The sequence below is a fragment of the Apodemus sylvaticus genome, chromosome 4 (genome assembly GCF_947179515.1).
Source record: "Apodemus sylvaticus chromosome 4, mApoSyl1.1, whole genome shotgun sequence".
Lineage (NCBI taxonomy): Eukaryota > Metazoa > Chordata > Mammalia > Rodentia > Muridae > Apodemus > Apodemus sylvaticus.
In genome coordinates, this window is record NC_067475.1 from 101525462 (window position 1) to 101547355 (window position 21894).

At 44.4% G+C, this 21894-nt stretch overlaps 2 protein-coding genes across 5 annotated transcripts in view; one reads left to right on the top strand and one right to left on the bottom strand.

The window, feature by feature from the left end:
• Positions 1–9542, bottom strand: part of Rsrc1 (arginine and serine rich coiled-coil 1) — a 364221-nt gene extending 354679 nt beyond the window's left edge. Inside the window, exons 1-3 of one of the 2 annotated variants that reach the window (XM_052180392.1) lie at positions 9373–9542; positions 1750–1944; positions 498–623 (exon numbers count right to left, since the gene is read on the bottom strand). In XM_052180392.1, the coding sequence (XP_052036352.1) occupies positions 498–623; positions 1750–1944; positions 9373–9527 (476 nt within the window). In that variant the 5' untranslated portion in view covers positions 9528–9542. Of the gene's footprint in view, positions 1–497; positions 624–1749; positions 1945–9348 lie in introns of both variants that reach the window. The other variant, XM_052180391.1, reaches the window with a different exon arrangement.
• Positions 9543–13589: 4047 nt separating this feature from the next.
• On the top strand, positions 13590–21503 carry Shox2 (short stature homeobox 2). 3 transcript variants are annotated; one of them, XM_052178696.1, is made up of 6 exons: positions 13590–13980; positions 14102–14107; positions 16758–16966; positions 19278–19335; positions 19644–19732; positions 21210–21503. In XM_052178696.1, the coding sequence occupies exons 1-6, from the start codon at positions 13590–13592 to the stop codon at positions 21501–21503; spliced, it is 1047 nt and encodes a 348-aa protein (XP_052034656.1). The 3 variants fall into 3 exon arrangements, with proteins under 3 accessions (XP_052034656.1, XP_052034657.1, XP_052034659.1); XM_052178697.1 differs by lacking the exon at positions 14102–14107 and having other exon boundaries at positions 13590–13935; XM_052178699.1 differs by lacking the exon at positions 14102–14107 and having other exon boundaries at positions 13590–13935; positions 21246–21503.
• The last annotated feature ends 391 nt before the right edge of the window (positions 21504–21894 follow it).

Below are 21894 nucleotides of genomic sequence, written 5' to 3' on the forward strand. Positions count from 1 at the left end.
CCACCCATGTGCATGTATCTCAGTGCTGAGCTTTCTCTCCAGCCCCTCACTTCCTCCTCTTATCGGGCCAAGAGCATTATCAGATGGAGGCCCCCAAAATAACCTCGCTTAAACCTTCATTACTTCTATAAAAGCCTTATCTACAAACAGACAGAACAGGGGGAGAAGTCTTTAACAAATTTTGAAAAGACATAAATGCTCCGTCCATACCACAGCACGTTAGTTCTAAACCTAGATAGTTTGAGACTCCTGTTCTTCCTTCTTCAAATACTTCCACCATCATCCAAAGAACGAGAAGGCACAGCCAGAAACAAATACAAAAGGCAGGAGTGAAGTTACACTGAACAAGCCAGCTGCTATAAACCCATGAGATGGTGACCACATGAGCACTGTCCAATGAGACAACAGAGTTGCCATCTAAAGCCAGTCAAACCTGCAGGGCCCAGGGGCACGGCTCAGGAGGAGCTTGGACACAGCATAGGAACTCCTGCGCATACCTTCTCGTTCTGCTTCTTGACCGAGACCTTTGAACTCTATAGGATTTTCCTCGGCCCCTGGACCGACTGCGACTTCTTTTTCTTCTGGAGCCATAAGAAGAGCTGCTACTCGATCTGCGCCTGCGTCTGAAACAAACCATAACCAAGCATTGCTGCAATGAAAGCTTTAGTTGTAAGTATTAAAGAGAAATCTAAACTTGTCTCATTCTTGTATTCTACTCTTTCTTCAATATGAAAACAATAAATAACAATCAATGATCTCCAACAGCCAGACAGGTGACACACAGATGGACTAGCAACTAGACATTATGGGTCACAGTAGTATCTAATCTTTCCAAATATCATCAGATAATGCAGGAACCATAGCAATTTCTACCTACTTGCCTACATACAGACAAAGGGTGAAAACAGTAGGCCTGATTAGAAAAAGAAGAAAAATTAATGGGGTTGGGAACCTAAGAACCTAACTACTAAAAGAAAATTATGTGAGCCAATAAAATTAAAATACAAAACTCAATGGCTTCTCAAGAACATTCCTCTCACTACTGTATAATAAAAATGAGCTGGTCCTGTGGGGAAGGCATGAGTGAGCTGGCCCTAGGGGCATAAGGGCAGGAGCTGTGCCTTGCCAGCTTTGACACTGGGTGAGCTAGCTTGGGCAATACTGGAGAATTCGGCCTAGGAGTATGGTGTGGGAGGGCTGGTGGGCTCACCAGCTCAGCGACCACTCAGGCCCAGACCCGGGGCTTTGAGTCAGCCCTTCCAAACATCTACCCTATCTATGAACTGTTAGAGAAAGTGAAGGGGCCACTCCTGAAGATCCAAAACTACAGGATCTCCACGACACAGGGCAACACCAGGATATCCCAGAGGAGTCCTGGGGAGGATCTAATATCTATAGTGTAGCAGGAGTCAGAGGCCTCAAACCAGACCAATGACTCATTGCAGTGAGCATTTGTGAGTAAAGATGTGTGGACAAAAGGGTCTACTGCGTGACACTGTGATACACTGCAGCTTCCATAACAAGATTTTTTGTTTTTGTGTTTTTGGGGGGTTCTTTTGTTTGTTTTATTTATATCCTTATTTTTTATTTGCTTTTGGGAGAGGTTGCAAGGGTAGAGGATGGATATGAAGGGACAGGAAGCTGAGTGGGATTAGGCCGCATGACATGAAATTCACAAAGAATCAATAAGAAATTAAGACAATAACAACAACAACACTATCAGACAATGGAACAAATTATGAGCATTACCTTCTCTCGTAGGAGTGTGAGCGAAGCTGGCGGTCTCGGGACCAGGACCGTGACTCGGACCGTGGCCTCCTGCCGCCCTTCTTGCGGCTGTACGTCCTGCTGTCTGAAGAACTGCTGGAGGAGGACCGCCTCCGATGTTTCTTTTTTCTCTTGCTTCTGCTTTCCTCTTCAGTGTCTGAAGACCGGCGTCCCATTCTATAAGTGTACAATAAAGAAAATTCCTAACTTAGTAACACAACAAATGAAATTCAAAATACAAAATTTTAAACTTGCTAGGAAAACAACATTAAGTGTGCCCCTTAAGTGGGCTGTGCACTCCTGGAGCCAACTGATTTTTCTCCTATGCCTCTAGAGCAGCCAAAACTCCTGGTGTGTGCCACCATACCCAGTTACATCCAGGACTTTAAAGAATGGTACGCATGGCATTCATACCAGCCCGTTTAACAGTCTTCTAGCACATCGATGTCCTGTCTATACATGCTGACCAACTTAAATTTGCACAAATCCTAAAGAAAGCTCATTGTATCAATTTTCAGACAGTTCAAGGTGTTCTTATCATCAACTATATGACATTTTGTTTAGTTATTAACTTCCATTTTTACATTCTCTGAAGATGAAAACAATTTTAGAGTTATATTTTTCAAGCCGAGTTCTAAATATTTAAAGTTTTTTGATATTTTATTTATTTTTAGGTATATAAATGTTTGCCTCAACATATGTCTGTTTACCACATGAATGAAGTGCCCATGGAGGCCCAAGACAGTAATAGATTCCCTGGAACTGGAGTTACAAATGGTTGTGAGCCACCAGGTGGGTGCTAGGAAGAGAGATCCCAGGTCCTCTGGAAGATCTATGCTCTTAACTGCTGAGCCATCTCCATAGATCCTGAGTTCTACAGAAAAGACCTCGCCAGTCATTATGGAAATATGAGATGAAACAATGCACTACTGTCATTTTACTTGTGAAACTGAGAGAAGAAATGTCAACTGAGGTTCCAAACTTGATGGTTACTGAGCAGTCAGCCAGTTCTTCACACACAGCTAGCTTGGTATGAGTCTTTCAGAAATCATGTGGCAATTTAATTTAGAAAATTAAAAAAAAAAAAAGTTGATGATTTTTTGACAGTACAATAATACTTCTAGAAATATATCTGAAATTTTTATTAAAAAAAGATAAATGCACAGGCCTGGTTTGTAGCTTAGCTGGAAAACTGCTGTAAGAAGCAGTAGGTTCTCCAGCAGTGCACTGTCTCTAAGTGCTGGTGCAGACCTGTAATCCAGCACTTGGGAGGTGGAGGGGGGAATCACAAGTTTAAGGCCCTCCTCAGCTACAGAGGCAGCATCCAAGGCTAGCTAGTCTGCGATCCTGTCTTGAAAGGAGGAAGGAAGGAAGGAAGGGAGAGAGGGAGGGAGGGAGAGAAGGAGGGAGGGACGGAGGGAAAAAGGAAATTATCAAGGTTTTATTTCAGCATCATCATTATTGTTGTTATATGTAGAGAAGCTATAAGAAAACATGTACACAGAAATAAAAAATTAAAATGGACATGTAGCAATATTACTTGAAAAACAAAAAAGAGAATAGCTCCTTCTAAGGATTTCCAAATGCAAGAATGATTGAGAACGCATCCCTCTAAAAGAAAACAGCAGCCCCTTTTAGACCAAACCACAAGCATGCAAAATAGCATGACTGAATGTGGCTAATGAGAATCAACCACACCTGAACAGATACTGTAATGCTTCCCCACTATAAACCCAGTCTCCCCCAAGCATCACAGCAATCAAACCTGCCCTTGTCTGCATGGATACTGCATGGTAGGGTGGGCCAAAACACCCAGTGCCACAGCCTAGGATCTGCATTTCTCTTTCCTTTTCCCTCTTTCATGTTTTTGTTTAGTTTTTGATTTTTAAAGGCAGGTGACCCCCGGTGGCCTGCAGCTCTCCCAGAGAGCCACCTGAATTTAAAAATGTGTGTGTGCATGTGTATAGAGTACACAGCTACATATAGTCACACACACACATATATAATGCATTTATAGGTTGATTATGTATATATTACATCTACATTAAATACCTCTGTGTGTGTATATATGTATATATATATATATGTGTATATATATATATGATTTTAAATATAAAAAATACCCAATTGAGTGATGATAATATTTTCTTACTTCTTGGTTCTTTCTTCCTGTCATTTTTCTTTGTTTTGTTTCCACCTTAAGAATTTACACAAACCAGCATGTGTGGTAGTGCACATTTTTAATACACAATCAGTAGGCAGAGGCAGGTAGATCTCGGTGAGTTCAAAGACCAGCCTAATCTGCACAGAAGTTTCAGGTCTCCAGGGCTACTGCAGGAGAGCAACTGTGTCTCAAGAGCAAAACAAAGAACGTGTAAGTTTTCTTCTCTACACACATTTAAACTAAAATGACTTTTTTATTAGGTCTTTCATATTCTTATTTAGAAAATGCTGAAATGCAGGAATTTTATATTCTTATTTAAAAAAATCCCAGACATAATGTCACAAAACCTGTAATCCTAGCATTTGGGAGACAGGGGCACAAAGATTTCCACAAGTTGGAGGCCAGCCATGTCTAAAATAAACAAATAAATAAATCTGGAGAATGACCAAAGGAATAGAAAAGTAAGTTCAAAAGGATGAAGAAACTAGAAGACATCTCAACAGTGGTGATGTGTGGCTTTAACTCCAGCATGTGGGAGGTTGGCAGATCACTGAGAGTTCAAGGACACTCTGGTCTACACAGCTGGTTCCAGGACAGCCAGGACTAGACAAAGTAACAAAAACAAATAAATAAGCAAGCAAAAAAACAAAAAAACAAAAACAACAAAAAAAAAAAAACAGGAAAGAAAGAGGTGGGGGAAAGGAGGGAGGGAAGGAGGGAACTAGAAGACAACAGGGAACAGCAGACAAGATAAATTGATGACATTTTAGCAAATGAAAACCTGATGGATTCAGAACTACAAAAATTGAATACTAAACAACTTGCAGAAAATTCCAACAAGAAAAAAAGCCATCTCATACAGCAAAAAAATCATAATGAATCAGGAATCTGAAAAAAGATACCACACAGGCACAATAAGGTGCTAAGCACATGGAAGTGACTGCATTTCTGAACAAGAAATACTGTCCAGTTCCCTCAGCCGTGCTCCCTGGCCAGGTGATTGGCCTTCTCCAGGCCCAGGGCAGTGCGGGATTGAAAGGGGAACACAAGGTCTAAGCGCTCAGAAAACAGCGTGGGGGGAAGGAGGGCACAGTGAGACCAAACGAAAAGGGACTCAACAAGTCTGCATCCTTGGATGGCAAGAAGAGCTCTCTAAGAGGGGGCCAGTACCCAATGGTCCCATGAGGAAAATGGCAAGCTCCCTCCCACCCACCCCGTAACAGAGGCCGCCGCTGGAAAGTTCAACCAGGAAACTTTTTCTATGAACTTTCTTTCTGTTAACCTTTTAGAAAATACACGAAAGAGAGTCAAATAGGTAAGGCTGCCTCAGTGAGGAGGACTAGGAAGACTAGTTCCGTGTTCAACAACACTGCTGGGGGGGGGGGGGGCTGTGCGGCCCCCAGGAAGTACCCAGCACAAACAGCAAAGGGAACAAGAACCGGAAGGTGGAAACCAGAAAGAACGCAGCTCATAGCAAAGTGGAAACATACAGAGGAAAATAACAAAAACTTCTAGAACAAAAACTCATGAATATCTTCGGGTAGGTAATGGAAAGATGTCCCAGCAAGCAATGGGAAAAAACGCTCCAAGGACAGGAGAGAGCTTCGTTTAAATAAATGACAGACAAGATAGGGTTGGAAAAGGTCAAACACTCACAGAAGGTGAAAGAAAATGAGACAAACATGAAAACCCTGAAATCCTTAAAATAAAAGGTAAGAGAGCAATCCAGGAAATCCAATATCCAACTGATAAAAATGCCGTTACAAAAAAAAAAAGACAGAAACAGAAATAAGGGGGAAAAGCATCAAAGAATTTCTAATAAATAAATAAATAAATAAATAAACGCACTTCTCCCAAGTACCTACACAGTGAAATTTTTAAAAATAAACATAGAGTAGGTATAACTTAGAAAAAGACTCAGACACTAAGGACGTTACCTAATATACAGTAGGCACTTTTGAACCCAAACAAGGGAAAGCAATAATTATCAGGCACCAAGAATAAAGAGAAGATCTCAGATAATTCCGAAGAGTCACAAAGTGAAACCAAGGATAGCATACTAAAAAAGCACAGGCTTTTCAAGTAGCCAGAGAGGAAATTCACCTTCCAGTTTCTGAAAAACTAACTCCAACTTCAAATCTCTTTCCATTTATCTTACCAAATCAGTGGTCTGGTGTGAGATTAGAAAAAAAGAACTTGCATTTTTAGAAATTCAAGTTCTCAAAACGACATGTCATGCTCACCCTTCTTCAGGAAGTTTCTAGACAGTGTACTTCACCAGAAGGAAAGCAATACACAACAAAGGCAACACAGAGACAAAAGGTGAGCGGCCTCACACTGAAGGCAGGTGACCACCTCAGGATGAGAGCTGCCCTAGGTTAAGAGACACCAGTGGACATTATGCAGGCAGTCCTCACCTTCCAAGGTATTAAATTCTAGTGAGGCAACAACTCCCAAAAGAGAGCCCAAGGGCCCTTCAAGTCAGGAAATCCAAGAGGTAAAATTAATTTCATTACAATATACAAACATTCCATTTTTTGATGTTCTGATTTTTTGCAGGAATCAAAGCAGTAGCAAACTATACTAGGGTCATTACATCCTTTCCTGCCCCTGCCCCCTTTACATCCATCCCCCTGGAGTCTCAATTAATAACATTCTCGATAGGACCAAGAATCTTGCAAAGTGGTAGAAAACTTGCCCAGCTTCTATAAAACCAAGGTTTGATCCACAGTGTAGCAACAGCACACATACATGCACAAACACCCCAAAAGAAATGCTGTTGGCAATGGAATAAAAATCATGAGATTTATTAAATTTCAATAAACACAGTATCTATTATACAGTGAAGAATGCTGGTTGTCCTAAAACACTGTGCAGCTGAGTTGCAAGCTGAACTAGCTGCTTTTATTCTAAAACACGCTTCTTATTGTAAGACTGCCAACAGATGATCTTTTGGCAGCCTTTTTCCCAGACTAAGTAAATATTGCCTTTTACAGCAAGGAAAATTAACGGTATTTGTCACCAATCAGAAAATGCAGCTCTTCACGGAAAGATCTGAATTTTGGACAGTTTGTATCTGCCTAGTCTTCACACTTCCTTTTTTCTAGGATCAGAGGCAATATTAATAAAAGTGAATGCTTGATATACAATAAAGGATGCCAACATTTGACAGACACATCTAACTCAGTGAACCAGTATTTTCCAAATGCCAAGGCATATCCTTAATAAGGATAAAACAAGCAGTTATTATGTTTCAGAAAACGGGCAGTTAGTCTAAGAGAACAAAGGTTCACGGACGACATGACAGCTTATAAATACTTCGGCATAGTGCTTCATTAAATAATGAAAACAGAATCTTTGATCCTAAGTACATGCCTCCTCCTTAATAAAAGGTAGAAAGGTAAAGTGGCTGAGTGTGGTGGCACGTGCTTACAATCTCATCAGGCTACACAGCAAGTTCAAGGCCACCCTGGGCTACCAGAGACACTGGGGGAAAAAAAAGTAAAGATGGGGTGAACACTATTTAATATACTATGAAATCCAGAAACAGAGAATCATCCGAAGGAATTGTAAGAATGAAGGCAAAAATTCAGATATAACAAGGCAAAATTCAAAAGAAAAAGGATTCTGTCAAAACATTGCTGTTAGGAGTGACCCACCTATAAACTCAGAGACTATAGCATCATGAACGGGGCAGACATAGATCCAAACCAGAAAGGGAACCAGCACTGGGATGGAGTGGCCGAGAGGAGCTCCCATCCCCAACAAGAAGTCATCTCCAATCAACTACTGCTAGAGAAGGAACATAGTTCTCCAAGGGTATACAAACCACACTTCAGGGCAGACTCCATGTCCTGCAGTAGATGACCAACATAAAACAAACTCAAAGGTATTTCTGGAATACCTTTGTCTCATTTTTTTTTTTTTGTCTCATATTGCTTTGTTTGATCATTTTTGTTAACCATACTGGTCTTTTGCTTGTATATTATGGTTTCCAATTTTGAGGTTTTATGGATTGTGTGTGTGTGTGTGTGTACATTTCTCATGCTTTCTTAGTTTCCTTTTTCTTTTTTTGTTAGTTTGGGAGATGAGAGAAAAGCATGATCAGAATATACTGTATACAAATAATATTATTTTCAATTAAAAAAATCTCCTGTTGCAACAACATTCTGTAGATTATTTAGTGTCTCTTTTTAAACTAGAAAGAAAATCACAGGACTTCCTTCTCATGTTCTGAGAGTGAGACCACAAAACGCTATCTGTAAATGTAATACAACAACCCTATGACAACCAATTCACATCACAACCCTACACACTGAATATGTAGAGACTGGGTCAGCAAGGCCAATTAACAGACAAGTGCCAGCTGCCTTTGTCTTTTTCAGCTTCAGACATTTTTAGCCTTCTTATTGAACATACAGTAATAAAGTGCTACCACTTAGCAAGAAATCTCCTTTGTCTGCAAAGAAAGTGAATATTCATAAACTCTAAGACTGGGAAAGCTCTCAAAGGATAGCTACTTTCCCCACAAGGTTGTACCTGTCACATCTGCTCCACTCCTTAAAACCTGAAAACTCTACGTAGCTCCATCACTGGGGGCTTTTACATCTAAGTTCAAAGATGACAACTTGAATACTTTCATATGCCAGCAGATGATATGTGAATTTATTTAACAACCTAGTACTTAGTAGGGACAAAACTGGGTTGCTGGCGAATCTAGAGCTTTTTTTTCCCTCTCCAATAAGCATTTTAAAATACAACTTAGAAATTACATTAATAATGACCTAAAATCTAGGGCAGGCAACATTGTAACTCCTGAGAAAGCAGTTCATGGGGCAACTATCTGGTCACATGACCAGAAGTCTTGACGTTCAATTTACAGAATGTTTAAAGGGATGTGTGTATATTTCAAGACAAGAAGGGTCTGTCTGACCATGTATTATCTCTCCTGCCAGCAAGCATCAGCATCGGATAGACAGAAGAGGGGGTGGGGATTCAGTGCACACTTAGCCACAGCCTCCCCCTCGCTCCGACTACCTGGAGGAGGTGAAAGTGAACTAGGCTCCTAAGGAAGGACAACTGGGAAACCGATGCACGGTGATCGAGAACCCGCGGGACCGGCAGCCTGGGAGCTAACGCTCCACATCACCTCCACATTGTAGGCCAAGCCTGAGGCCTGCAGCCGCTCACCACCCTCGACCATCCCTGCGACCCCCTTGCCCAGAGCTAGCAGGCAGGGAACAAGCAAGGTGCGGGGCGCATGCGCACGGCTCCAAACCGCACGCCAAGGGCCCCGGCCCAACCCTCGGCAAGCTCCTAGCCAGACTGCGCCAGGCCCCACGCCGCCTCCCGCGGATCTGGGCCTCGCAACGCCTCCTTGGCGGGCGCCGCCCCCAAGCTCTGGACGCCGGCATCACCTGGATCGACCTTCGGGTTCGCACCTCCTGACGTGGGGGCCTGGAACCCCCTCTTCTAACCACGGCGCCACCGGCGTCCTCAGAACTTGCTTCAATTTAAGCTCAGCGCCTTCCTGGTTCCAGCACCAGGCAGCGTCAGCCGAGCTGTCGAGTGCGTCGATTGCAGGCTGCTGGGCCATTAGGAATGCCGAGCGAGTGGATTGTCATGCCGCCAATTTTTTGTTTAATGTTTGTTTTGCGTGTTTGCATAATTGGATTTTCTTATTCCCCCAAAAGCAATAAAGGTGGTACCATGGGATGTTACTGCCTTAGTATTCACCGTTATCGTCACAGATAATCAGAAAACATCTACATCGTGAGAAGTTATGTTTAAGACATCCGCGCAGAGCAAAATTGGTTAGTTCCTGTTGAGCGAGGTGGAAATTCGCCCAACAATAATAAATCATGGGAGTGTGTCTGCATAGAGTCGTGTGTGATTAAATTGTAATGATTTATTTGCAAAAAATACATTAAAATCGGTGGATTTTTTTCTGCCATGAGGTGAAGGCATCCACGGATTGGGCGCAATTAGTTTCTCATATTAAAGAAACTGTTGAATAGGAGGAAGAAATCTGACCGATGTGAGAAGTTTTCTCTATGAGAGAAAGCAAAATGTGTAGATTTATTTAAAATAAAAAAAAAAGAAAACTTCTAAGATCGGAATGAAAGGAACGTGGCATTTTCTGTAACATACAATATTTTCCTTGTATGACTTTTCTTTCATGATTTAGTATAAGGAGACAAAGCTAAGAAGATATAAAATATTAACTTGAATTCAGGCCGACTGTTAGCTAGGTACCAAGGTACAGATTTACACAGACATTTAAGATGGAAATCACCTCCAGTATAGATTTATTCCTGGAAAATAGCTGAACCTTAACTAGCCAGTTTTGAGGGACCACCGTTTTAAAACATAACTGCAACATTCCATCTTTATTTTAAATAATTCAAGAGCTGTGGGAATTCTTGGGGTCCTGAATTTTTTTTATATCTGACCATAGGCAATCACCTGAGCTTTAAAGACAATGTTCCTTTCAAAACTTTGACAAAGTAAAATAAAATAAAATAAAAGCTTTGAAGTCTCATCTCAGGAAAACATTTGCTGTTTGGTGAAACATCGTACTTCATAGCTTTTATTATTACACTTTCCAAACTTTTGACTTCTTAAAACTGAAACTTCCTAAAAGAGGAACTATTGGGGAGGGGGAAAGAGAAGGGAGGTAGGGGGATATAAGATGCTAACAGAAGAGATATGTGTTTTTATATGTGGAAAATTCATAAAGAAAACTATACAATTATACACTAATAAAATTTTTAAATTAAACTTCCTTTTCACAAGTAGAACTCCATAGCCAGAAACTGGAGATTTATCATTGCTTTAAGTACCATCGCTATAGTCAAAATGAGTCAAGAAGATGAAATAATAGAGAAACCTATTGGTTCAAATTACCCAATGGTCATGCCTGAGCCTTCTCTGGTTACCTTTAAAGTGGTCATCTTTCTCTCTAGCACAGAAGATGGCATGAGCGTTTGTATTTAAGTCATGTGCTTAAAGGGATAAAGGGGTATCTGGAGGGTCTCCTGACCCCTTATCAGGCTTTTAGCAGGCATTATTTGGAGGTGTTTATGAATATGTATTTCATCATTCAGGTTGAAAGCTACTGGAACACCATATCAACTTAATGGATTCCATTACTAAATAATCTTTTTAAACAGTTTCACAAAAGAGTAAAATTTTGTGATTATTCTCCCAGAATTACAGTATTACCGATAGCAGACCAATACTCAATGTGGCATTGTTCCTAAATTCATAGTAGTTAGGAGAAGTGTTAAGGTTTTGAGTCCTGTGAAATAATAAAAGCAAGAGTTCATGTACTTCAATAATACCCAAAAGCTATTGAGTGCCACTGCTGGTAATTGTGTAAAGGTACGTTTTTGTCCTAAAAGCAGGGTAGAAATGTTTCCAGACAGAAAGCTAATGTCAAAGAAAAAGTGAAGCAACATTTCTGATAAGTTTTATTTCCATGTCCTTTAAATGTGCGCTGCAGTCTGAGGAGTAGTCAGTATTACATGAAGTTACAGAACGTCTTAAATTACACTTAGTTGAGACACCATTATGGACCACAATTCTGTGTTCTCTTTACCAATGTTTCAGGTTGTTTTGATGGAACTTCTGAAATTATTTGCTAAGTGTGTTTTGTTGTTCTACTCAATAAGTAGAAGATATGCATATTAATGGCCTGCAACTGCTTTCATTTTTACTGAATACTGCTCTAAGAGAACGAAAACATTATCTTTTAACATCAAACAAAACTCATTAATATTCAATATACTGAAAATGCCCCCAAACTCGCACTTAAAGAGGTATATTTGTTTTCATATTCAAGTAAATGTAGCATTTCATATGTATACATTTTTTGTGCGTGTAAATAAGTATTTGCATAGCTACAAATCTCACAGCAAGCCGTGGCTTAGAGACAGACATGTTTCCCGCCCATGTAACAAACAGTTTTTATTTAAAAAAAAATAAGTCAAAAATACAATTTTTAAGTTATAAATCAGAGAGAAAGAGAGTTGTCAGAAGAGCGAGTCTTTCTTTTTTTCACAGTCCACGGTAAACAAAAATTAGTCGAGCGACAAGCAACGTCGGTCATTTTTTCCTGCAGAACTCAAAAAGTGGTCATCTTTTGTTTTTCAAAATTAGGAAAGAGAACTAGAATGCTCCCCAAGATGCTAAATAATTGAGGACAGGATGCACGGAATTGTTAGGGAAAAGGGTAAGTAAGAACCCTTAGACCTAGAGAAAATCGAAATGGAGCAGCGCCTGACCGGGCTGTAAGAAAACACCTTAAGACAGAGTCTGGCAGAGAGCAGCTGCGCAGGAAACAAGTTAAATCCACCAACCCCTTCTAGCGGCGTGTGTCTTTATAGGAGTCAGCTTTGACTCCGAGGAGTGAGTAGTAGGGCGAATTACAGGGACCAGCACTCAGTGAGGCTGGCTGCGCGTCCGAAAGATCCTAAAAGGAGGTGAACTCGCCCGAGGTGCTGCAGAGAAGCCCATTCGCAGCAGGCAAGTGAAGCCAGGATGCACCGCTGTGCAACTGCAGCGGCCTGAAGCAGGATCGGAATACTGGAGTGGTTGCTAGGCCTATTAACTGTAGAGAGCCCGATACTGGGCCAGAGACCAAGGGTCATCATTGTAGGGTCGAGCAGTTGGGATGCCCACCCAGAGCGAGGCTGTAGGGTCGGGTACTCTCTGAGGATACCCACTGACTCTGATTGCAATGCACTTGTCAGTTTCCTCTTGGCCCCGCCTCCGAGAAGTCTATCCAGCTCCCCAGTGTTTTACTAAGTCGTGACTCCAACGCAAAATCCACGCTTAATTAAATTAATTAGGGATTCTTGTCAATCCTGGATTAATGGCCAAGAGCACCAGCGGCCGAGGCTATCAGAAAACCCGACCGCTGAGGACCTGCCTCCTCTCCCCGCCCCTTCTGGTCCCCTGCTTGCCCTCCCTCTCCAGCCGGGTGGACTCCAGCCTGGATCCTCCATCCTCAATATTCACATTCATATTCATATTCCTCTCCTCTCCTCCTCTCTCTCTCTCTCTCTCTCTCTCTCTCTCTCTCTCTCTCTCTCCCTCTCTCTCTCTCTCTCCCACGTCCCACTCCCTCTCCTCCCCACCCCACCCCAGGTAGTGGCGCTCCTGCTACCCGCGAAGGGGTTCACTAGGAGTTGCGAGGGGAGGTAATTTACTCAGAACAAGAGGCCCGCCTTTAGGAAGTATAAATAGTGAGACTTCAAGAGCTGCGTCGCTATCAGATCTGAACTCTCCGCAGGAAGAATTGTCAAAGATCTTAACATTGAACACGCGCACTCCGGCAGGGAAGCATCAGTTCCCATTTCCCTCTGGCGGCCCCCGCCCCTTCCCTCCTCCCCCCTCTCCCCCTTTACCCCCCTCCCTTCTCCTCCTCCTCCTCCTCGTCCTCCTCCTCCTCTTCTTTTTCTCCTTCTACTTCTCCTCTTCTTTCTTCTCCTCTTTTTCTTCTTCCTCCTCCTCCCTCTCCTCCCCCATCCCCCTGCCCCATTGATGTGTTATTATTGGGGGGGCTGGAGCAGTAAAAAAAGAAGGAGGAAAAAAAGAGCGGGGCTCGGCAGGGAGAGCTTGAGCGCGAGGCTGACCGGCGGCGGCAGCGGCCGCGATGGAAGAACTTACGGCGTTCGTCTCCAAGTCTTTTGACCAGAAAGTGAAGGAGAAGAAGGAGGCCATCACGTATCGGGAGGTGCTGGAGAGCGGGCCGCTGCGCGGGGCCAAAGAGCCCGGCTGCGTCGAGCCGGGCCGCGACGACCGCAGCAGCCCGGCAGTCCGGGCGGCCGGCGGAGGCGGCGGCGCGGGAGGAGGCGGAGGCGGAGGCGGAGGAGGCGGAGGAGGTGCTGGAGGAGGAGGAGCAGGCGGAGGAGCTGGAGGAGGGCGCTCTCCCGTCCGGGAGCTGGACATGGGAGCCGCGGAGCGGAGCAGGGAGCCGGGCAGCCCGCGGCTGACGGAGGGTAACGGCCTGCCCCCGGCCGCGGTTCCCCTTCCCGCCTTCCCCTGTCCTCGGGGCGGGAGAGGACCCGGGACCCGAGCGGGAGGAGGGCGGCATCGCAGAGGGCCCTGGACCCCAGCTTTGGGAGATACAGGGATAGCGGAGGGGTAGGAGGCCAGACTGCTCAGTCGTGGGTGGGGTACTCGCGTGGGGGAGGGCGTGGGGTGCGCGTACCCTTCTCTGTCGCTCCGGTTGCACCGAAATGCGTTTTTTCGCGACCGGGAGGATGGGGCCCGCGCTGCGGGACGGCGAAGTTTGTGTGGCCCGCTGCGAGAAGGGGTGCGGTAGGGGCTCTCTAGGAGGCCGGTTGTAACCAGCGTGGAGTCCCGAGTTTGCCAGAACCCCTTTCCCAGGCCTGAAGGAGAAGGGGTGGGAGGAGAGAGAGAGAAGAGCCACACGATGTTGCCCCTTCTTTAGATCTGCCATCAAAACCACTGTAACTCTGCAAAGCCCCTAAATCTCCGGATCTTGGGAACCAAACTTCACATTCTCATTGAATTGTTAAGGTAGAAGCCAGCCAAAGGTCCAGGCCAAGGTGATTGCCTCTCGGCGGAGGCATTGAGGAGTGTATGGGGGGCGGGGGTGGGAAGACGATGCTATATACACAATTTCTTTACTACCTAGAATCGTGTAGTACTTTAGGAGAGAGAGAGAGAGAGAGAGAGAGAGAGAGAGAGAGAGAGAGAGAGAGAGAGAGAGAGAGAGAGAGAGAGAGAGAGAGAGAGAGTTGGTGAGGGTGTCTTAGTAAACGGCTTTATCTAAGCGGAGAAGCGTCCATCAACTTAAAGTTAAAAATTAATTTGGCACTCGGTACTGCAGTGACTGGTGTGCTGCCATATTTTTCCAATTAAGAAAATATGTGGCATGCGTAGAATCACAAATTTAAGCAAGCAATTAACTTGTTTATAACACGGTCTGTTCCTGTTTAGGCCATTAAGTGGAAAGTTGGGGGCGAAAGAGACATTATATTAAGTCTATTAATCAACTTGAAATTTAGACTTGTTTCCCTTTGAAGCCCCTAAACTTTGAGGGGAATCTACTCTGTGGGTGACAACAGACAAAGCCGCTCCACCTTCCCATCTGAAGAATATGTGTTCGTGCTTAAATTTTTACTACGACGTTAGTGAGAATGTTTTCCTATTAAATTGACCCCTAATGTTTGAAGTGACCTTAGCTACTTCCTTCCCGAAGGAAGGACAAACGTCCACAAAATGAACTCTTAAAGCAGAAATACAGGCAACAAATACGGTTACTGCAGAGAGTGCCAAGCTGGGGCGAGATGTGGCGGTTCGCCTTCGCCCAAATCCGTGCCCGTGTCCCCCTTAATTTAGAGCATGATAGGGTAAGAGGATAAAGGGGCCGAGAGTAACCCTTCAAGGTTCATAGCCCTGGTTAGATAGTCCTGGCGAGCCTAGGTGAGCCAGATGCCGAGGCTGTTGGTTTCCAAGCTCTGGGCAAGTGTTAATTTCTTTGTAGCTTGGCTCTTTCGACTTCATTTTTCCCCCTCCGTGTTGAAGCGGATCCTGGGTTGGGAGGAATCAAACAGCCTCTACTACCTACACTTAGCTTTGACAGTAGACATCCATCTCCAAATCATGCAGAGGGTGAAGGCTGGGTGGACCTTGCATTGCTATGGGCCTGACTTTGTCTTCATCTTGCCCTTTGACATTCATGTACATCATCCCTAGTGAGGCTCTGTTTGCTCACACTGCCAGAGCTGCTATCTTTTACATGGAAGGAAAGGACAGGAACGTAGCAATGGATGTGAGGGGGAAAATGCATATTTTATTAAACATCCGAGCGGCTGGATGCATGAAAAGGTTTTGAACAGCCAATAGAAACCGAGGAATGTTCTGCTTGAACCTGTTGATCTCAGTGGGTTTAAGCCTTTAGGGTCGAGCCTTGCTTTCCACCGGGGAGGGAGAAGGAGAGGACAGATGCAGCGGTGGGTTTTGCTGACCACCAGAGTCTGTCCGATTTGCCGCCTCTACCTTTCTGGCCCAGCGTGGGCGGCCAGTCACCCAGGCCGCCAACATGGCGTGGTTGCCTGTGCCAATTCGACCCGGGTCTGGCAGGGAGCACAGGGACTGCCTAGTTGCTGATGGAACCATCCGTAGGGGTCTGGTCCGAGCCCTTGGGTGCCCGGGGACGTGGCTTTCGGCGCAGCGCTGTATCAGAATCTCGTTTTCCAGCTGCGACCCTTCAACGGGCCCAGTTGTTCCTAAATTAGACCAGCAAGTTTGCGGGAGGCAAAGGGCCAGAGGCAGCAGAGGCTGGCGGGACAGCGGAACAGCCCTCTGGGGATAGCTGGCTTGCGAGGCCATCGCGTGGCCTTGCCGCGCCCTTTAACCGAGACCGGGCTCTGTGAGAGGCCGGCGCAGCGCTTTTGATTTCCGTGAGTGCGTGGGTCAGTGAGTGCCACAGGGTCAGGAATGCATTTGGTGTTGACAGAAGACGGGAAGGGAACAGGTAGTGAGAGGGTAAGCGAAGACCCCAGTTGAGTTGGGTAGCCGCGTGCCCACCTTGTTCCCAGGCAGCCATACAGAGGAGACTTTGCAGGTCTCAGAGACCCCATCCCTTCTCCGGGTCTTCTGGATTCCTCTGCCCCCAGGGGTTAGGAGTCTCTAACCTTCTTCTGGAAAAATCTGGTAATGGGATTGTCTTGTTTTTTTTGTTTGTTTGTTTTTTGTCCGTGTGTGTGTGTGTGTGTGTGTGTGTGTGTGTGTGTGTGTTGGTGGTGCGTGCTCCGACGCACGTGTGGTCCTTCCGTGGTGCCCTCTTCAGTGTCCCCTGAACTGAAGGACCGCAAAGAGGATGCGAAAGGGATGGAGGACGAAGGCCAGACCAAAATCAAGCAGAGGCGAAGTCGGACCAATTTTACCCTGGAACAACTCAACGAGCTGGAGAGGCTTTTTGATGAGACCCACTATCCGGACGCCTTCATGCGCGAGGAGCTGAGCCAGCGGCTGGGGCTCTCTGAGGCCCGAGTACAGGTACCCCCATTGCGAGGAGGAGGTGGAGGCTGGGTTCTGAGAGGCAGAGTGCTACACCTAACGTTTGCAGGTGTCTAGTGTGAGATGAGAAAGGGGGGGGGGGGGAGCATCTTTACTAAAGATCTTATTTTCTAAAATAGATTTTTATCCCGTAGCCCCTTTCACCCCAAGCCAACATATGTTCCCTGAAAAAGAAAGCTGTGCTGGGCTTGCTCCCAGAGTTTCTATTAACCACACCCCCTCGCCCCTCGCTGTCTTTAATGTGGTTTAATCCTAATGGGCCTACTTTTATAAGCCTTAAAAAAAAATGCCACAGAAAACGTTTTATCTCTGAAGCCTTTAAAAGTTACAACGAATATTTTGCTCTCTGGAGTTGGGTTTCGTTGAGGGTCTAGGTTTGCCAAACGGATATACCAATTAGGTTTATAGATGTACAGACTATAAAGGAAATTAGCATCTGTTAAGTGCAAAAATTTACAGTGTACTGCTAGAGGATCGGTGTCTAACTGAGCGAGAAACAGAGGGCACAGAAAGTGTTTGCCCACCCTTTGTTCCTTCACTTAACCAACGCAAAGAACCTGAACCCATGAAAACTCCATTTTAAAACAACATACACATCTTATTGTTGATGCTTGCAAAGCCTGGCCTTCAGAATATCACATGAGGTCAGAGCTGCAGCTTTTTTCATTATTGGTTGTTTAGGTGAATGGAAAACCAAAAAGAGTGAGGTTGAAGATAATCTAAAGGAGGAATTATAAACGCCCGGACGCATCCTTCCAGCTTTATGGGGAACAAATTTAAACGTTTCAGATTGTATTTCCGCTCAAATAATAAAATTGGGAGAAAATGATGGTCATTATTTGTTTGAACACATGGAGCAGTTTTAGTCTAGAACATCTGCAGCTGTTACAAAGTATCGCTGAAACAGATACTCCCTGGGTCTCTGGGCGGAGAGACCACCATCTGTAAGGAACTATGCACAATTCTTCTGGGGCTTCCCCCGCATCTTGTAATAGGATCAGGGGGAAAAAACAGAGCAGTAACGTGGACAGAGAAAAAAATAATAATAGGCCGCCTTGGTCATCACGACGTCAATCCTAGAGCCTTCCTTTTTAAGCCCAGTCTGCTTTGCAGCCTGTGCTGAGCTCTCTAGAGACTCTGCAACCCCTTAAAACCGTGATAATTATTGCAGCCGTGAGTAATAGTATCTCCATTCCAACTCTTCTGGGGTGGGGGGGAGAAAAGAGTCAAGCAGCCTCAGGCCATGTGAGTCACACAAAGGATGCCACCCTGGCATGAAATCCACCCTTCTATTATACTCAATATCAGGAGGAGTTTTGAAGATTTACATTGACTGTGGCACTTGATTTCAAAAACTTACCAGAAAAGGCTCTGAAGCAATATTTTCCTTTCATGTTTTTTTAAACATTAATTTGTGAATCAATCAATATGCTGTATTGTTGAAACTGTATTATTGGAACCTTATTTGAATTTAAAAAAATCTGTCACACTGACTTGAAAAGTTGGCAAGTTATTTAAAAAGATCATATCCAGTGTCGAGGGATTTCTTGATAGCTCTCCCTGTTGTGGCATACTCTTTTAAAAAATGAAGTTTATTATTTCTCTTTTTTTTCTCCTTACACTTTCATTTAAGTTATAGGAGCTATTTTCTGGAATCTTTCCTACTGTCCCAAGCAGTGGCTTTTTCTGTAGGAGCAAATTAGATTATCATGATAATGGCACAATTATTCTGCCACTGTGTTACACTCTGCTGCACAGAGGGACAGATAAATTCTAAACTTCTTTGTAGTAAGGCTTTTATGACACTAATTACCACCCCCATGTCCCCCACCACCACCAAAATAAGAGTCATTATTTGCTTTACTGTTTGGTTTTTCTTCAAGATGAAGCTAATTAATATTACAGGCTATTACTGAATCCATTCTTCTTGGGTCTTAACTGGGTAAACATTTAAACCCATTATCACATTGGTGTCAGGTACCAGAGAGTGTTTTGGACCCCTGGGACTCTGTAATGTAGAAAGATGAAACCAGAACTAGTAGTAATTTATCAAGGAATAATTTATCTTACAATGAGTCTAGGAAATATTTCTATTTTGTTTCTATTTTATTTTCTATTTCATGATTTACATTTTTTATTTTGAAAAGTGAGGCTGGTTTGTATAATTTAACATTTGTTTCTTATTTTCCAAGACTTTCCTAAACACTGCTTTTTCCTCCATTGTACTACTATAATTTAAGATGTTTTGAAATATCACAGTTTTTATGGTTTTTTTCCCCTCAACTTTTAGGTTTGGTTTCAAAATCGAAGAGCTAAGTGTAGAAAACAGGAAAATCAACTTCATAAAGGTATATCTCATAATTCATTTTATTATTAAGTAGAAGTGGGTTTGGAGTATAACTATAACTAAGACAAAGAACATCCTAAGGATGACAATGAGATTTGATTTAAGAAAAATTTCTGGGCAGTAATGAAAGTTCTATTGCTTAGAAGCAAACTACAACTTATTTTAATTATTGCAGTAACTTAGAAAAAAATGACAGTCCAGAAATGACTTGCTACCACTTGGCACCTTGGAAAATTATCTTAGAAATGTTTACCTCACATGTTTCACCTCCCTTTTTTTTTTTTTTTGTTTCTTTGTTTGTTTTTATAGGTGTCCTTATAGGAGCCGCTAGCCAGTTTGAAGCTTGTAGAGTTGCACCCTATGTCAATGTAGGTGCTTTGAGGATGCCATTTCAGCAGGCAAGTACAACCTAGCTTTGAGCTTTATTTAAGTGTAAAAAGGCCTGGATGTTTGTTTGGACTGCTGAATAGACCCTGTTTCTGAGCTTCAATTAAAGAACCAATTTCAAGACTACAGAGTGTAGCCATTCGCCTTTACAAACCTATACAGTGTCAAGGTCTTGAATACTTGGTCCTTTCTGTCTCCATGGGAACCCTCAAAAGAACCTGAAGGGAGCAACCTGTCCTTCTAAAAATACATTTAAGATTGCACCTGGGGATAGGAAGAAACAACCTGTGATTGGGATTTTATCAAATCAAATACAGAGGCTGGTCCAAGGGTGTTTTAAAAGCAATCCTCTAAATATTCTTCCTATTTTAATCCCTTAGTCCTTAGTCACATTAAATGACTCCAGCAGAAGAAAAATAAATGCAACTATTCCCAATTTAGAGTTATTTTAAAAAAGTTGTCCAAAAAAAAAAAAAAAAAAAAAAAAAGCTCCTTTCTGATAAAGAGGGAAGACTTGTCCTTCCCTGGCTGGCTGACCTACCTCAGAAATCCACACTTGAACCCCCCCCCCCAAGTCTTTAGAATAACTTTTAAAAGGGAAGCCTGCAGCCATGGTGGAGTCCCGGGAATCCCAGTGTTCTGAACTCCCCCCTCTCTAGGCTGGAGGACAGAATCCTTTCTTTGACCTTGCCCATCTCCAGCAGGCATCCCTGCCCACCAAGGTTGTAATGTCATAGGTGACCTCTCAGTCACCAGTACCCTGGACTGGAGAGACTCCAGGTGATTCTTTAGAGAATTAGAGTTAGAGAGAGCCCAGGTCCCCCTCACTATAAGACTCTTGGATCTCTTTGGCAAGGAATTTGAACTGAGGATAGTTGGAGAAAGAAAGAGAGCTAGAACTTACTAGGAAACTGCCTCTACCTAAGGAGGTAGAGAACTCCAGTCCAGCAAAATCAGCGGCACCTAGAAGGCTGTTAGAAACCTAAACTGAGACCCAACAATCTAGACCTACTGTCTCAGAGTCTGTATTTAAACATGATCCTCAGGTGATTACTGTGGCAGGAAAAGTTAAGACCTGCATATTCAATAGCTTCCCTAGAAGACAAGAAAAAGTTAGGAAGTTTTGTTTCAGTAGTGTGTCCAAGGGATATGTGGCAAAGACAGGAGAGGATAACAGTCCTTAACCCCAACCTCCAAGATGTTGAGGTGGGTGAGCCATGGGTGCTACATCAAGGTCACCCATTCACCCACGCACTTCCAGAAGGGGCCACCTCATTCTTCCACACAGGGACTAGGAACCTAAGGAAACATGCTCATCCTGGCCTGAGGGTAGAGATGGGACACTACCCAGATTTAGCAAAAAGTCTATAACGTCCTTCTCCAAACAGATACTTTGCAAAATGTTGCTTCCTTGTCGCGCACCCCAATTCTCCCCATAGCCAAGCTGGACGCCTTTAATGTTCTGTTTCTATTCTGTTGTCACCCTAGGATAGTCATTGCAACGTGACGCCCTTGTCCTTTCAGGTTCAGGCGCAGCTGCAGCTGGACAGCGCCGTGGCGCACGCGCACCACCACCTGCATCCGCACCTGGCCGCGCACGCGCCTTACATGATGTTCCCGGCACCGCCCTTCGGACTGCCGCTGGCCACGCTGGCCGCGGACTCGGCCTCCGCCGCCTCGGTGGTGGCTGCCGCCGCCGCCGCCAAGACCACCAGCAAAAACTCCAGCATCGCGGATCTCAGACTGAAAGCTAAAAAGCACGCGGCCGCCCTGGGTCTGTGACGCCGGCGCCAGCGCCACGGTCGGTGGAGCCTCCTAAGCGGCGCGATCCCGCACGCCCTCCGCGACCGACCGGCTGCTTCTCCCGCACCCGCTTCGGACCGCCTAGGCCTGTCCCTTCCCCGCTGATTGCCGCCTTTTCTTTCTGCACCCTGGATCCCCAGGGCGGGACTCTGCGCTGGACCCGGGATCCCACGAGGGCCACCAGCCCAGGGGCTCCTGCCCATCCCGCCCTTGGGACTAAATTCGGCTTTGTAGGAGCGGGTTTGGGGAAGTCTGGATAGAGACTGGACAAAGGAGTGTGGCAACCGTGAGAAGTGGATAGCGCCACAGCTGCGGCGATGGACTCGTTCGTAGGAATAAAATCTTGCTAACAACAAATGAGCAAAAACAA